This window comes from Ursus maritimus, unplaced genomic scaffold (assembly GCF_017311325.1).
Source record: "Ursus maritimus isolate PB19 unplaced genomic scaffold, ASM1731132v1 scaffold_7, whole genome shotgun sequence".
Lineage (NCBI taxonomy): Eukaryota > Metazoa > Chordata > Mammalia > Carnivora > Ursidae > Ursus > Ursus maritimus.
Window position 1 is genome coordinate 56,374,178 of NW_024426885.1, and position 16,131 is coordinate 56,390,308.

A 16,131-nucleotide genomic window follows, 5' to 3' on the forward strand; every position below is an offset into this window, starting at 1 on the left:
GTGGTGGTGGGACGTAGTATGTCCGTTGAATGGTCGTGAAAGGTCTCTGCAATAAGGTGACGTGGACATGGAGCCTGAAGGAAATGGAGGAGGTAGCTGTGCAGCTCTCCCCGGGAAGAGCGTTCCAGGCAGAAGGCCTTCGGGGGATGCCCCCCTGCCACAGTGGCGGCAGCAGAGCGAGGAAGGAAGGAGCAGAAGGAGCTTTCCTGGGGCCTCATAAGCCATGTCAGGACTCTGGCTGCTGTGATTAGATAAGAGGCCACTGGAGAGCTTGCTTGCACAGAGGGTTTTGATGTAATTTCTTTTTTTTTTTTTTCCCCTTAAGCGAGCAGCATTTTCTTTTTCTTTGAATAGGCACAGCTTCCATTTATATAAATTTTCTTAACCTTTTCTCAATATTCTTACTATTTTATCTCAAGACACTTTGTGATCTGAGCAACTTGTTTAAGATTTGAACATCAGAAACTTGGGAACCGTTAGTTCTTTGGACCAATTTGTTGTCTGTAGTTCAGAGGACACACTGAGCCTGGATGTGAAGCTCAGTTTTGCCACAGGTTAGCTGTGTAACTTAACCTCTCTGTGCTGCACTGATCAGATTTACTTTATTTATTTATAAATGTTTATTTAAGTAACCTCTGTACCCAACATGGGGCTTGAACTCATGACCCTGAGATCAAGAGTTGCTCTTCTTCCTGAGCCAGCCAGGCACCCCGATCAGATTTACTTTTAAAAGGATCATTCTGGCTGCTCTTTGAGACTGTGTTGTAGGATAAGGCCACAGGTAGAGAGACCAAGTTGGAGGCTTTTACAAGAATCCAAATAAGGGATGTCGGTGGCTGAGACCACAGTAAGAGTGTGGAAGTGATGAGAATCAGTTGGACTTAGTCAGACTTTAGCGGTAGAACTGATAGTTTTGGATTGGTTGTGGAGTGTGAGGGAAAGAACAGTCAGCAGTGAGTCCAGGGGAGAAAATGTGATGAGAAGGTTGTCAAGAGAGACTGGTAGAGGAGGAGACAGGGAGTTAGACAACTGTAGTGAAGGGTTGTTCTATGAGGGTCACATAGAAATGGAATGGTAGCCAGAGGCTTATGTGGGGCTAAGAGAGCTTTGTTGTTGTTTTGAAGAGGGAGATATAATGTGTTCATATGCCAGTGGGGAGAATTCCATAGAGAGGGCAGAATTCATCATGAGAGATGGGGAAGGTCAGCTACGTCTTGAATATGGGAGAAGGAGTGAGAGTACATGAGTGGACGGGTTGACCTATGGGACACTTACTTCTTGGCATTAAAATCTCAACCGACTACTTCATCAAAGTTATTTGGAAATTTTGCAACCTTACATATTGCTAGAATTCTCTGAGAATTTTGTAATCATTTTAGAAGGTTGCTAGCAATGTTTAAATGTCCTATATCTGGATTTTAATTATTTTTATTTATTTTATTATTATTTACAATTCAGTGACTTTCAGTATATTGTAGAGTTGTGTAACCATCACCACAGTTTGCCAGGATTTTGATATATATTTTAATAATGGTAGTTTAAAAAAATGAGGCTTATCTTGCAGTTAGAATTGGGTTTATTTTTCATATTCTTTTTTCTGTAGTTGTCTTAAATTAACCAGTAACTCCCTCCCTTAAAAAAAAAAGCTGTAATAAATGGGTTAAATTTATAAATGCTTCATTCTTTGTTATTTCTTTGGAGCAGATTGCCTGTGTCTAGAATAGGGGGTGGGTCTCAGTGCATTAGTCTTCACTGTGATAAACAGATTAAGTGTTTATTAAGTACTCATTCTTTTCCTGATTTCTTTCATTGTTTTGTAGTATTTCTGTCATTCTGGTTTCTGTTGATTATTGTTGTTGTTGTTATTGTATTACAGAAAGTAATAATTACAAACTCAAATATTGTTTTCTGTAGTTCCTATTTATTTCTTTATCCTTATTTACCCTCCCTCACTACATACTTTTCTTTTCCTTCCTTATTATTTATTTTGGAGTCATTTAAATTTGCTCGAGAATGAAACTTGTGGTGGAGATCCCTTTTCGTTGTTGTTTCAGATATTAGCTTTTCTTTTACTATTTAATTGTTTTACTATTTTGTCTGCATGTTTTTTCTTTTGGTTAAAAGTTATTCATTGTTTTTACAGTGATAAGCTGCCATTTTCTCATAGATTCATGGTCTTACCTGTGCAGCAAACGGGTATCCCATGCAGTGTCTGTGCTCAGGATTATGCTAGGTCCTGGTGTGACAGGGAGACTAAAGCCCTCCAAGGACTCTCTCCTATTAGTTGAAAACACAGACCTGGAGGGCATTACTTAGAACATGTAGGGTAACCGAAGAGGCATGGAAGAGTGTGCTGTGTAAGGACAGAGGGAGAGAGGAGTAGAATCCGTCGAAGGAGCCTGAGGAGGCTTATGATATACCAGCAAGGAATTAGGTAGCCTGGAACAAGTATATCAGGAAGCCAGGGAAAGTGTGGGATTCAGAGTTGTCTTTGACCTCAAAGGGATTTTTGAGATCAACTCCTAGATTTCAAATAAGGGAACTGAGACCCAGTGAGTGGTGTGATTGTCCAGGTTTCATATGAAAAACCAGTGGTGGAGCTCAGTCTACAGTAACAATTCTTGATTCCCAGCCCAGTGTTCTCCTCTTTGTATCTTGGTATAAGATTTTTTTTGTTTCAGTTATTTTCGATGGAACCTTATATGTCTGTCTGTGAAGGAGGCTCTCCTCTGTATTTTAGCTTGTGTCATTTTCACAGCCGTTTATAGCCATCTTTAAAAAAAAAAATCTTTAGACTTTAGCACAGAGAAGGAGACCTTTAAAGGTCATTTAAAGAGAAAGTTTTCTCACCCATAAGTAAGTGTAGATTTTCTTCATCTTCACAATACCATAGTCTCCATCAGGTGGTTCTCGAAGGAGTTTTACAGCATTATGCTGATTAAAATCACAGTAGTTAAATTGAAATACTGTCATTTTGTTCCACAGATCTAGGTCTAAAATCACATTACTTCATTTTCTAGGGGAATGAATTTTAGTAGCAATGTTAAAAGCTTCATTACCTATCTTCTGTTAAGTATACATGTGACATTTTATGAATAATAAAGTTTGCTTTATTTCATAGGAGCATATTTAAATATATCACATGATTAGATAACATTTGGAGATATAAAACAATAATATTTAAGAAATTTCAGATAAGTTTTAGCTTACCTGAAGTCTTCTGTTGTCTTCTTCAGAGATTACAGAAGTATGCATGTATTCCTGGAGATTATATTTGAAACATTCTGAAACGGTTGAAAAAAAATTACTGAAGATGTCATTTTTTTCTCTTAGAAAATATTCTCATTTGTTAAGAAATAGCTGCTGATCTAAATAACATGAAATTAGCAAACCAAAGTCAACTAAATCATGTATTCTTTTTTTTTTTTTTTTTTTAATTTATTTGACAGAGAGACAGCCAGCGAGAGAGGGAACACAAGCAGGGGGAGTGGGAGAGGAAGAAGCAGGCTCCCAGCGGAGCAGGGAGCCAGATGCGGGGCTCAATCCCAGGACCCTGGGATCACGCCCTGAGCTGAAGGCAGACGCTTAACGACTGAGCCACCCAGGTGCCCCTAAATCATGTATTCTGACAGTCAGAATTTTTAAACTTTTTAAATCTCTATTTTTATTTTATTTAATTAATTAATTTTTAAAGATTTTATTTATTTATTTGACAGAGAGCACAAGTAGGCAGAGCAGCAGGCAGAGGAAGAAGGGAGGGAGAAGTAGGCTCCCCGCTGAGCAGAGAGCCCGGTGCAGGCCTCGATCCCAGGACTCTGGGATCATGACCTGAGCCGAAGGCAGACACTTAACTGACTGAGCCAGCCAGGCACCCCAAATCTTGATTTTTATGATACAAAATACACTTTATTACTAGAAAATTTATCCTTTTCATGTAAGATTTCCATTAGATTTAGTATCTTATCTGACTTTGAGTCTAGAATAGGATTAATAAAAGTTAGCACTATCTGACTTTTCTCATGCAGAATAATTTACTGCTCTGAAAATGAGTAAATCTTAGATAGGAGATGTATAGGAGGCTTTAAAAGTTATTTTCACCTCCTAATTCCTTTGATGTTTATATATTTCTTTTTTTCTCCTTCCTGTGCTTTTGGTTATTTAATGGTTAAGATAGTAAACTCAGAACCTCTTGTAATAGAAGAAACAGTGCCAAGTACTTAGTTTTAAATATTGATAGTGGCAGAAATGGATTCGTTCAACGATTAAGTAAAGAAAACAATGAGGAAATGTAGGAGCACGTGAGGTCCTTTGAAGATTGTCATGGGGAGTGTAGGAGTGAAGTGTTTGATAGTGAAGCCCCACACTGCATGGCTGATGGGGGAAGAGAGCTCATTCTTAACACAGTTTAATATGGTGTTAATGAAGGAACACATCCCTTGCTTTACCTTGGGTGCAACCACATGCAAGCCATTTTATATTAGTCAGTGTAATAATTATATATCAGAATATTCAGATTGGTATCGTGGCTTCAGTAGGCCCAAATAATGAGACTTTTGTAGTAATCTAGGCCTGCGGAAATAAAGGCCCGAGTTAGGAAGATTGTAGTAGGAATAAACTGAAAAGGATAGATGATCAGTATTAAGATGTAAATTACGTGAGTAAGGGGCTACAGGCCAGCGGTTCTCAGTCTTGAGCATGCATCAGAGTCACTTGCAGAGTTTGTAAGACAAATTGCTGGGCTCCACCTGCAGAGTTTCTGATTGAGTAGATCTGGAGTGGAGCATGAGGATTTGCTTTTATTACAAGTTCCCGGGTGATGCTGATGCTGCTCGTGTAGGCACCACACTTTGAGAATCACTGCTGTAAACATATGTGGTCGGTCTCCCATCCCCACATTCTCTGTGTATAGTAGAGTCAATGCCAGCCTAATGAGAAATGTGCGAAGTGTTGTAATGAAGTATTTTTGTGTTTCGTTTTTTAGGCCAAGTGATGGTAATAACAATAATTCAACATGTAATATTGAAGTCATAAACTCATTGGATATTGAAGAAAGCATTTGGTCCCCTAGGTTTGGATTGAAAGGCAAAATAGATGTCACAGTTGGTGTGAAAATACATCGAGGATGTAAAACGAAATATAAGATAATGCCATTGGAACTTAAAACTGGCAAAGAATTAAATTCTATTGAGCACCGTAGTCAGGTAGGTATAAGTCTTAATAAGAAAATTGTCTGAATATTTAATATACTGAAAAATGTAGGTCTGCTTTATATATTTTGGTTCAATTTGGGTAATTTTTATTTAAGTTTCATATAGCACTTTTCAATTTGGGATGTATCCAGAGTACTCAAATTGTTTATAAATGTACACATGGCTACAGCAGAAAGTTTTCTCTAGCAAAGAAACACAACAGCTGAATTTATAAGCCAGTGTTGCCAAATTTATGTTGCCAAACTAGTCTAAACAGATACTCCTAAAAAAAGAATTCCTTGGTGATAAAAGTTGCAGAAACCAAGTATATTTAGAGATTTAATGATGTATGGTAACCTATTAAAGTTTCTGATAAATCAGAGTAATGTAGATATGTTTAAACTCATTGTTTCCTAAACTTAATTTGCCATGGAACTATTGTTTTCATGAAACACCTGACATAGGATACTCTTAGAAAACAGTCTAAATCCATTCTTTTACTTTTGACTTTTAATCTGATTTTAATGATATTATCTAAAATGAAATATAGACCCATATCTTACCATTTTGTTAAATTCAAGTTTTTATTTATCTTTTCTTCTTTCTGGTAAACATAACAGTTTTTTGTGGTCCTTCAAAATTATCTGAAATTTATATTACTTTTAGTATAGACTATTAAGTATAGACTATTTAAGTAAGACTTAACATAAAGTTCTATTTTGTTTTCTAATTATTTTCATTCCCTCTGCCCATCTCCACATTGGCAGTCTGTGGTATGTTCTAGACACTTTTAAACCAGCAAAGGTTAAAACTAAAAGGTAGTAATATTGTATTTTTATGGTATGATATGTATTATGGGAATAAATAACATAACAACATAGCATTTGTAATATAACTTAAATTTCCTTTTGCCCTTGGAATCTCAAACACTATTCAGATTTTTTAGTTTCAATAGATTTTATGTAAAGTAACGTTCAGATTCAAAGTACTGAATTATATACTCAGTGATTACAGGGACTTTCTCTTATTAAATCTTTCTTGCCATTCTTAATATGTATGCAACACCAAAGGTTCTCATGCAAGCTTTTCCATTTGGGCATTGGTGTTTCTCCCCTTACTGGGTTTTACAGATATTGGAAGTGGAGGAAAAAATAGGTTTCCACGATTAGAAGACGTGAGCTCTTCACTTTGGTAACACAGAAATGGCTAAAATCATGAAGTAAAGATTTAGCTAGATTAAAGCCCTCTTGAGGAAGGAAAATCATGCCAAGAAATGAAAGCTGTTTTTGAAGTCAAAGATTTGAAGAAATGTGTTCTATGTACATGAGACTGAAAACTTCACTTTTTTAAATGACAATTTTGATTGAAAGCATTTCTGAATAAAGAGAAATATAAAAGCATTTTAGCATCTAACGTGGTCTGGATTCAAAGATCTTCTAAGATTCCTGCTCTGACTTGCAGTACCTTGAAGGCAGATAATATTACTGTATTTAATTTTGTTCAGTTGAAACTTATCTTTGCATGAAGAGAAGCTGCAAGAAGAACTTTTAAGAATAAAACAATATTTCTTGTATTAAAACATGAGGAAACTGACTAGAGCAAGACTGAAACAAAAATAGTGGGAGTTTATATTGCATATTCGTTGTTCAAGAAACAAGGAGACATGAAAAAATTATAGTAATCCATTGAGTTACATAGATATTGGGGATGAAAAAAGACATACATATTCCCTCTTGAAAGATCTGACTTTCACTTTGGTAATGCAGAAAAAGCTCATTGTTATAAACTAACTTCATTTAAGAAAGATCTTTATTTTATAAATGGATCATATTCTCAAAGTTCATTTCTAAAGCAGTAATTTGGCATTGGAAGACATTTTAATTTTTAAAATTTTGTTATTTTTTAAAGTCAGCTTTGCACCCAGTGTGGGGCTTGAACTCATGACCCTGGGACCAAGAGTCACATGCTCTACTGACTGAGCCAACCAGGCACCCCTAAAACACATTTTTTAAAGGAAAAATTATATGAAGCTATGATCTCTAAACTAGCTCATAAAAGCCTATTTAACTTATGATATAGTTTACTTATTTATTACTATTTTTTAAAGTTTTGCTTATTTAAGTAATGTCTACACCCAACATGGGGCTTGAACTCATGACCCTGAGATCAAGAGTCACAGTCTCTTTCAGCTGAGCCAGACAGGCTCCTCATGATATAGCTGAATTATAATAATATTGTGAAATTTCAACCCAACTTCCTTTTGTTATAATATTAAGGGAATTTCACTTCAGATATTTTCCCTTCTAATAAGTACCAGAAGCAGACTCCTTTGTATTCCTTCCTTCTGCCTCAGTTTCCTTGGAGGGAAAAACAACACAGAAGGACCATTAGTTTCATGTGACTCCCTTGGTCCACAGCCCCAAGGCTCTACCGTATCACTTATGAGTTCATTTTAATTTTAAAAAGTTTTATTTGGTACCTATACTGTATAAGGGAACACAAATAGGGTGTTTGTAAGAAGACCTCCCAAAACATACTTCATAGGCTCAAATATTGAAGAAGCAGTCCTTCATAAGAATCTTATATATACAGATGAATTTTGGATATCAAGCTAAAGTACCAAACTTTGGTATGATTGTTTCCTAAGACAATGTTTTCACATTTTACTTTGTAGACATTTGAGGTTACCATATTACTGTAAATGTCCTTGAACATTGAGGTACTTGGGATTGTATTTTCTTTGCAAGATTTATATATTGGGATTTCTTCTGTATTGCTGCTATATTTGCTCATTTCAGAAGCACCACTGTTTTGTTTTGTTTTTTTTTTTAATTGAAGTATAGTTGGCATACAATGTTGTATTAGTTTCAGGTGTATAACACAGAGATTTAGCACTTCATTATGTTATGCAATGTTTACCGCAAGTGTAGCTACCATCAGCCACCATACAACACTATTACAGTCCTATTGACTATATTCCTTATGCCGTATCTTTTATCCCCATGACGTATTCATTCCATAACTGAAAACCTGTGTCTCCCACTCCCCTTCACCCATTTTCCCCATCTCCTTACCTCCCTCCTCTCTGGCAACCATCAGTTTGTTCTCTGTATTTATGGGTCTATTTCTGCATTTTGTTTGTTTGTTTTGTTTTTAGATCTCATGTATAAGGGAAATGTGGTTTCCCTTATACATGATATTTTTCTTTTTTCTGACTTATTTCACTTAGCATAATACCCTCTAGGTCCATCCATGGTGTCACAAATGGCAAGATCTCATTTTCTTTTTTATGGCTGGGTAGTATTCCATTACATATAAACACCACATCTTTATCCATTCATCTATCAGTGGACACTTAATTGAATTTAATTTCAGAAAAAAAAAGGAAAAAATTTTTAAAAAAGTGGACACTTGGGTTGCTTCCTTATCTTGGCTATTGTAAATAATGCTGCAATAAACATAGGGGTGCATATATGTTCAAATTAGTGTTTTTGTATTCTTTGGGTAAATATCTAGTAGTAGAATTACTGGATTGTATGTTATTTCTATTTTTAACTTTTTGAGGAACCCCTGTACTGTTTTCCACAGTGGCTGCACCAATTTACATACTCACCAATAGTGCATGGGGTGTTCCCTTTTCTCCACATCCTTGTAAACACTTCTTATTTCTTGTCTTTTTGATTCTAGCTGTTCTGACAGATGCAAGTTGATATCTTACTGTGGTTTTGACTTGCATCTTCCTGATGCTGAGTGATGCTGAGCATCTTTTAATGTGTCTTTTGGCCATCTATTGGTGTTTTATGGAAAAATGTCTATTCAGGCCGTCTGCACATTTTTAAATCAGTTTATCTGTTTGTTGGGTGTTGAGTTGTATAAGTTCTTTATATATTTTGGATAGTAACCTTTTATGGGATATATCATTTGCAAATATCTTCTCTCATTCAGTAGGCTGCCTTTTTGTTTTGTTGATGGTTTCCTTTGCTGCGTAAGAGTTTTTATTTTGGTGTAGTCCTGGTAGTTTATTTTTGACAAGCACCACTATCTTTGGTAGGAACAAAAGAACAAAAAGCAAAGAAATTTAATTTATTTTTGTTTTTTGCAAGCCTGTCTTGGGTATTTAATTATGAATTTATAGATATAATTAATATATATGCCACAAATACTTTTTGCCTTCTATAAGTCATTATATTAAACTAATTAATTTAAAGATTTTACTTTAAGTAATCTCTACACCCAATGTGGGGCTCGAGATTACAACCCCGAGATAAAGAATTGCATGCTCTACCAACTGAGCCAGCCAGGCACCCCATTATATTTTAAATATAGTTTAGAAAACAAGAATGTAATTATACGTTGACCTACCTAGGCATGTTAATTATAATGACTGGTCTTGGTATTTTGGAATTTCATGATTTATTTATTATTTATTTATTTGAGAGAGCGAGAGAGCATGACCTGGGGTTGGGGGGGTAGGGAGAGGTAGAAGGAGAGAGGGGGAAGCAGGCTCCCTGCTCTAGGTGGGTCTGGATCCCAGGACCCTGGGATCATGACCTGCACTGAAGGCAGATGCTTAGCTTACTGAGCCACCCAGGGCGTCTGAAGTTTTATGACTTAAAGACACATCAGGGGCACCTGGGTGGTTCAGTTGGTTAAGTTTCCATCTTTTTTTTTTTTTTCCTTATTAAGATTTTATTTATTTGTCAGAGAGTGCAAGTGTGAGAGAGAGGAGAGAGAGAAAGAGAGCGTGTGCACAAGCAGGGGCAATGGCAGACAGAGGGAGAGAAGCAGGCTCCCCGCTGACCAAGGAGCCTGAGGTGGGACTTGATCCCACGACCCTTGGATATTGACTTGAGCCAAAGGCAGACGCTTAACAGACTGAGCCACCCAGGTATCCCAGGAATTCCCAACCTTCCAACTCTTGATCTCAGCTCAGGCCTTGATCTCATGGTCGAGAGTTCAGGCCCCAAATTGCGCTCCAGGCTGGGTGTGGAGCCTACTAAATAACAAAGAAAGACATAAATTATTCAATATTTTAATCTTGGAAACCTCCTGGAAAAGATATTAGCTTGTTTGCAGGTTGTGTTTGACTAAATGATGTGCTATTGTTGCTAAGGTGTTTTCATGAACTATAAACCAGCTGTTTCTAACTTGTTTTAGATGGTTTCTCTGGAGAGCATCACATAACTTTAACGCAGTTAATAATGACTCATGCTCTGCAAAAAACAGTGAACTTTGTAGAGTGAGTCTCATTTAGTTGTCCCAGTAACTATGACATAAATAATATGCATTTTAATGTTTAGTTCACTTAATTTAATTTTTTAATTCATTTATTTTAAACAGGGAAAATAGTGTCTAAAGACTTAATTTCAGAATGTAAAATATAGTTTGGTTAATTTCCCTCTTTAATTTATTGGAAACCTACATATTTACTGTCTAAGAAAAATTCTATGTATTTTTTAAAAAAGATTTTATTTATTTATTTGAGAGAGAGAAAATGAGAAAAAGAGCACAAGCAGGGAAGGGGCAGAGAGAGGGAGAAGCAGACTCCCCACTGAGGAGGGAGCCTGACATGGGGCTCAATACCAGGACCCTGAGATTATGAACTGAGCCAAACGCAGACACTTAACTGACTGAGCCACCCAGGCGCCCTCTGTGTATGTATTTATTGTGTAAAACTGAGAAGCATAGTGTTCGTGTTGTAGAAGTTAAATATTTGACATTGAATTATTGTTATCTTTATTAATTTGCTCATGTTATTTTCAAGATGGAAATAGAGCTTAATTGACCTTTTGATTTTTTAATTTTAATTTTTTATTTTTTTAAGATTTATTTATTCATTTTTAGAGACAGAGCACAGGTGTGTGCATGTGTGCATGTGGTGGGGGTTGCAGAGGGAGGGAATCTTTCAAGCAGACTCTCTGCTGAACAAGGAGCTGGTTGAGGCTGGATCCCACAACCCATGAGATCATGACCTGAGATGAAACCCATAGTCAGTTGCTCAACCAACTGAGCCACCCAGGCGCCCTGACCTTTTGATTTTAAAACCACAGTATGTGTTGATTGCTAAACACGCATGGATGTGTGAAAGTTAATGTTTTAGTTGACAAAATGTACAATGTTTTCACAGCTTGTTCTGTATACATTGCTGAGCCAAGAGAGGAGAGCTGATCCAGAGGCTGGCCTCCTCCTTTACCTCAAGACTGGCCACATGTACCCTGTGCCTGCCAAACATCTTGATAAAAGAGGTTGAGTTGTTCTCTCTCCATTTACTTCTCTGGGTTTTGTCTGTTTGTTTTTTCCTTTAATCTTCAGTAATCTGTATATATACCTGAAAATCATTCCCTGTACTTGCTAGGCCTAATATAGGTTGTAATGTGTAGTTGTGGTTTTATTTATTTATTTGCTTGCTTGCTTGCTTATTTATGTATTTTTAGTTGTGGTATTTTTAAAAAGAATTTAACAATATACTGTATAGTTGGAAACATTTTTAAACTTTTATTATACAAAAATTTATTTTAAACTTCCTCTCTTATATTTGAGACACTCTAGATAGCTGTATTTATCCTTAGCAGTTAGCTAAAAATACCAATTTCACAATATTTACTAGTTATGAGATGTATGGTTGTTTAAAAGAACATACGAAGTGAACAAATATTTAAGCAAATATACACCAAAATGTTAACAGTTATTCTAGTGTAATAGGAAATAAGAATGTTCATTTTATGTTTTTAAATTTGAAAGTTTTCCATGAGAAAGGTATATAATAAACTTAATTCTTAAACACACCTCCACCTTTTTTTTCCATAGAATTATTAAGGCTAAGAAACCAGATGGCATTCTCTTTGTTTCACCGTATTAACAAGTCCGCTATTGAAAAGGAGAAGACAAAGCTTGCTCCTTTGCCACAAATAATTGAGGACCAGCAAACTTGTAAATATTGTTCACAAATTGGCAACTGTGCTCTTTATAGCAGGTAAAAACATTTTCTTCCAAAAGTATTAATTCCAGTTAAGTGTTTACTCAACTCAAAATGATTGAACTTTGTTGTCTGGTCTGGCATTGACGATTTCATTTTAGTGATTTTTTTCTTTGTGAGTTGTATTTCTTTTTTTTTTTTTTTAATTTTATTTATTTATTTGAGAAAGAGAGAGAGAGAGAGAGGGAGCACAAGCCAGGGGGAGAGACAGAGGGAGAAGCAGACTCCCTACTGAGCAGGGGGAGCCTGATGTGGGACTCGATCCAGGACCCCAGGATCATGACCCGAGCTGAAAGCGGATGCTTAGCTGACTGAGCCACCCAGGCGCCCATGGGTTGTATTTCTAAAATGAAGAGAATAGAAAAAAAACAAAAACAAACACAGTTCATATTTTGTAACCAGCCTCCTTCCTTGGGGAATAATAGTATGCTTTTTAAACTTTTTCCAAAAGTGGTTACTTTAATCTTGCTGCAAATAGTTTCTGGGGAAATGAAGTAATTTTAGGACTTAATGGAATCTGGTTAAGAGGGGTATAGTATAGGGGCATCTGGCTGGCTCATTTGGGTGAGCATGTGACTTGATCTCAGGGTTTTAAGTTTGAACCCCATGTAGTGTGTAGAGATAACTTAAAAATAAAAAAACTTAAAAAAAATTTTTTTTTCATTTGTCAAAGTGAGAGGGAGAGCACAAGCAGGGGGAGCAGCAGTCAGAGGGAGAAGCAGGCTCCCCGCTGAGCAAGGAGCCCAATGTGGGACTCGATCCGAGGACCCTGGGATCATGACCTGAGCCGAAGGCAGACGCTTAACTGACTGAGCCACCAGGAGTCCCAAAAATAAAAAAATCTTAAAAAAAAAAAAAATGGAAGTAGTATAGGAATTTTAAGTATTATTCAGCTTTTCTTAAGTGATACTTTAAGAATTCTTTTTTTTTTTTTTTTAAGATTTTATTGTTCATGAGAGACAGAGAGAGGCAGAGGGAGAAGCAGGCTCCCCTCTGAGCAAGGATCTCAATGCAGGACTCGATCCCAGTACCCTGGGATCAAGACCTGAGCCAAAGGCAGAGGCTCAACTGACTGAGCCACTCAGGCACCCCTAAGATTCTTCTATTTCCTAGTTACTATTTTAATTTTATGCCTTGTGTAGTTAAAAACAGGGAGATTGGTTCTCCCAGATAGTTTGATATGATTCAACAGACTTGTCTTCTTGTTTATATATGTCTATTTTTCTTTCCTTTTTTAAAATATTTTATTTATTTATTTATTTGAGAGAGAGAGCGAGAGTGAGAGAAAGCAGGGGTGAGAGGGAGAAGCAGGACTAGATCCCAGGACTCTGAGATCATGACCTGAGCTGAAGTCAGAGCTTAACTGACTGAGCCACCCAGGCACCTCATGATTTTTTTTTAAGTGATCTCTACACCCAACATGGGGCTCTAACTTAAAATCCCAAGATCAAGAATGGCATGCTCCACCGACTGAGCCAGCGAGGCACCTATATGTCTATTTTTCTACGGATGGGAAGTTTATTAGCTGTCTTAAGACCAGTCATTTGTATTTATACCTTCATAGGCCAGTGAAAGTTTTGAAGGACACACAAAAAAACAGATGTAAATACAGAGTAGGAAACAAGATCAGATCAAGACCAAAGTTCCAATTCAGCCTAAAAATTCCCATAAAGGACTTTTCCAAGTATTATATCAAATAAATGATCTGTTAATGCAGAGGACAATTAACTATGGGAAGTTTGGGCCTGTAGTACAAGCACTTTTTTTAAAATCTTATTCTCTATGTTTTGTATGCTATCCTATAACATAATTACTTCTGTATTAAAATTCAGAACTTTGTTGATACTTCACATAATTTGCCATGTTTTTATGTTGACTTTCTAATGGTACAGAGCTGGATATACAAATATTGTGATTTTGAGAAATGCAGTTGTACAAAAAGCCTAGACTTGGTACTATTATAGTAATGAAAAGTAGAGTATACCAAACTTAAGTAGCTATTGGGGTTATAGTCCTTAAAGGCAAAATAACGCTACACTGGGTTTCTTAAGCATTTTGTTTTGTAAAAAGCCATTTGGCTTATAAAATGTTGAAATGACTTTTAAAGAAAATTAGGACCTGTGGTTATAAGTTACAGTGATCATCATATATGTATGCTTATTTTAGAAAAAACCTCATTTTTAAAGCTAGCCAGTAATTGTTTTATATACATCTCTCTTTAGAGCAGTTGAACAACAGATGGATGACAGTTCAGTCCCATTTGGCATGCTGCCCAAAATTAAAGAAGAAACTCAACATCTAAAGCTTACACACTTGGAGTATTTCAGCCTTTGGTGTCTAATGTTAACCCTGGAGTCACAATCAAAGGATAATAAAAAGAATCACCAACATATATGGTTAATGTCTGCTTCAGAAATGTAAGTGATCCATCTAATTGGATTACCTAATGGGATGGTATTTGGAATTCATGAAAAATACAGGATACATGATATCATGTGAGAGATGTGCAATTTTAATATTCATGCCAACTCTAGATGGCTGTCAAGGAATTGTTTCTAAGTAGAGCACTATTGTTATTTTCAGTAGGTTAACTATGTCTTGAGAAATCTTATTTTAAAATCATTAGTCCTTTTTCATCAGTGAAAAGAGCATAAAGTTTAGTATAAGGTGAATTTTAGCATGCTAGTAATGTACAAATTAATGACTTTTTACCTAATATTTTAAATACTAGTCTTTAAAAAGTTTATATTTTCAGTAAGTTTTAATACAGATTCAAATTTTCTAAAGTTGGTCCATTTTTTATTTTTATGAGATCTGTTTTTTATTTTTAAAACTTTTTAAAATTTTTAATTTTTTTTAGTTTCAGAGGTAGACTTTAGTGATTCATTAGTTGCATATAACACCCAGTGTTCATTACATCAAGTGCCCTCCTTAATGCTCATCACCCAGTTACCCCATCCCCCTACCTCCCCTCCAGCAACCCTCAGTTTGTTTCCTATAGAGATCTATTTTTTTACAAGTTGCTTATAAAGAAGTAATTTTGTATATCTTTGCATAGTATTTTTCTTTTTTTCTTTTTTAAGATTTTATTTATTTATTTGACAGAGAGTGACCACGAGAGAGCACAGCAGGGGGAGAGGGAGAAGCAGACTCCCCGCTGAGCAGGGAGCCTGATGTAGGGCTCTATCCCAGGGTTCTGAGGTCATGACCTGAGCTGTAGGCAGCCACTTAATGGACTGAGCCACCCAGAGGCCCCAGTATTTTTCTTTGCTTTTGATCCACTTATTTATAACTTTCCAGAGGCCCCAGTATTTCTTTGCTTTTGATCCACTTATTTATAACTTTCCAGAACAAATGTTGATTTTAATGTGACTTTAGAAATAATTGATCATTATTTCCTTAATAGTAAATTTTAACACAAGGAATCATTACAGTGGATAAAATTTAAGTCGTTTTTGATAGACTACATAAGTACAATGAATATGTCAAGTGTACATGCCAACAAGCTTCTGAAGTTGTATTTAATAGTAGTGTCTGAGAGATTGTAAATGCTTAATACTTATTTCTTAGAAGCAGTGGAATTATCAATTCACTTGCCATTATTTTAATAATAATTATAAATCCTCTTGTAAATACTAAAGAAATAGGTACTTATTTTCTTCACATTAAGTTCAGGAAAAATATTACCATTTGTCTTCTGTAATGTTATGTGTATCAGCATAGAAGTGGGAGTGTCATTCAAGGTTCAAGGTGCTGGTACACATGTTGTTCAGAGATCCCAGTCTGTGTGTGCAACAGGGGATGTGCTCCCTAGCACTTGTCTAGAGGTCTTTTGATGAGAGATTATTTTGTAACTAATAGAATGTTTCCTTAGCATTTCTAACACTTTAATGTAGATTGTGGAAAATGTAAAAATGAATGACTCAGTATTAGCATTATAGCTTCCAGGGGCCAGATGAACAAGTA

At 36.0% G+C, this 16,131-nt stretch overlaps 1 protein-coding gene across 1 annotated transcript in view; it reads left to right on the forward strand.

Moving 5' to 3' along the window:
* DNA2 (DNA replication helicase/nuclease 2) overlaps nucleotides 1–16,131 on the forward strand; it is a 49,367-nt gene that overhangs the window by 11,967 nt on the left and 21,269 nt on the right. Inside the window, exons 6-9 of the mRNA XM_008695953.2 lie at nucleotides 4,982–5,201; nucleotides 11,317–11,434; nucleotides 11,997–12,162; nucleotides 14,388–14,582. Coding sequence (XP_008694175.2) covers nucleotides 4,982–5,201; nucleotides 11,317–11,434; nucleotides 11,997–12,162; nucleotides 14,388–14,582 — 699 coding nt within the window. The remainder of the gene's footprint in view (nucleotides 1–4,981; nucleotides 5,202–11,316; nucleotides 11,435–11,996; nucleotides 12,163–14,387; nucleotides 14,583–16,131) is intronic.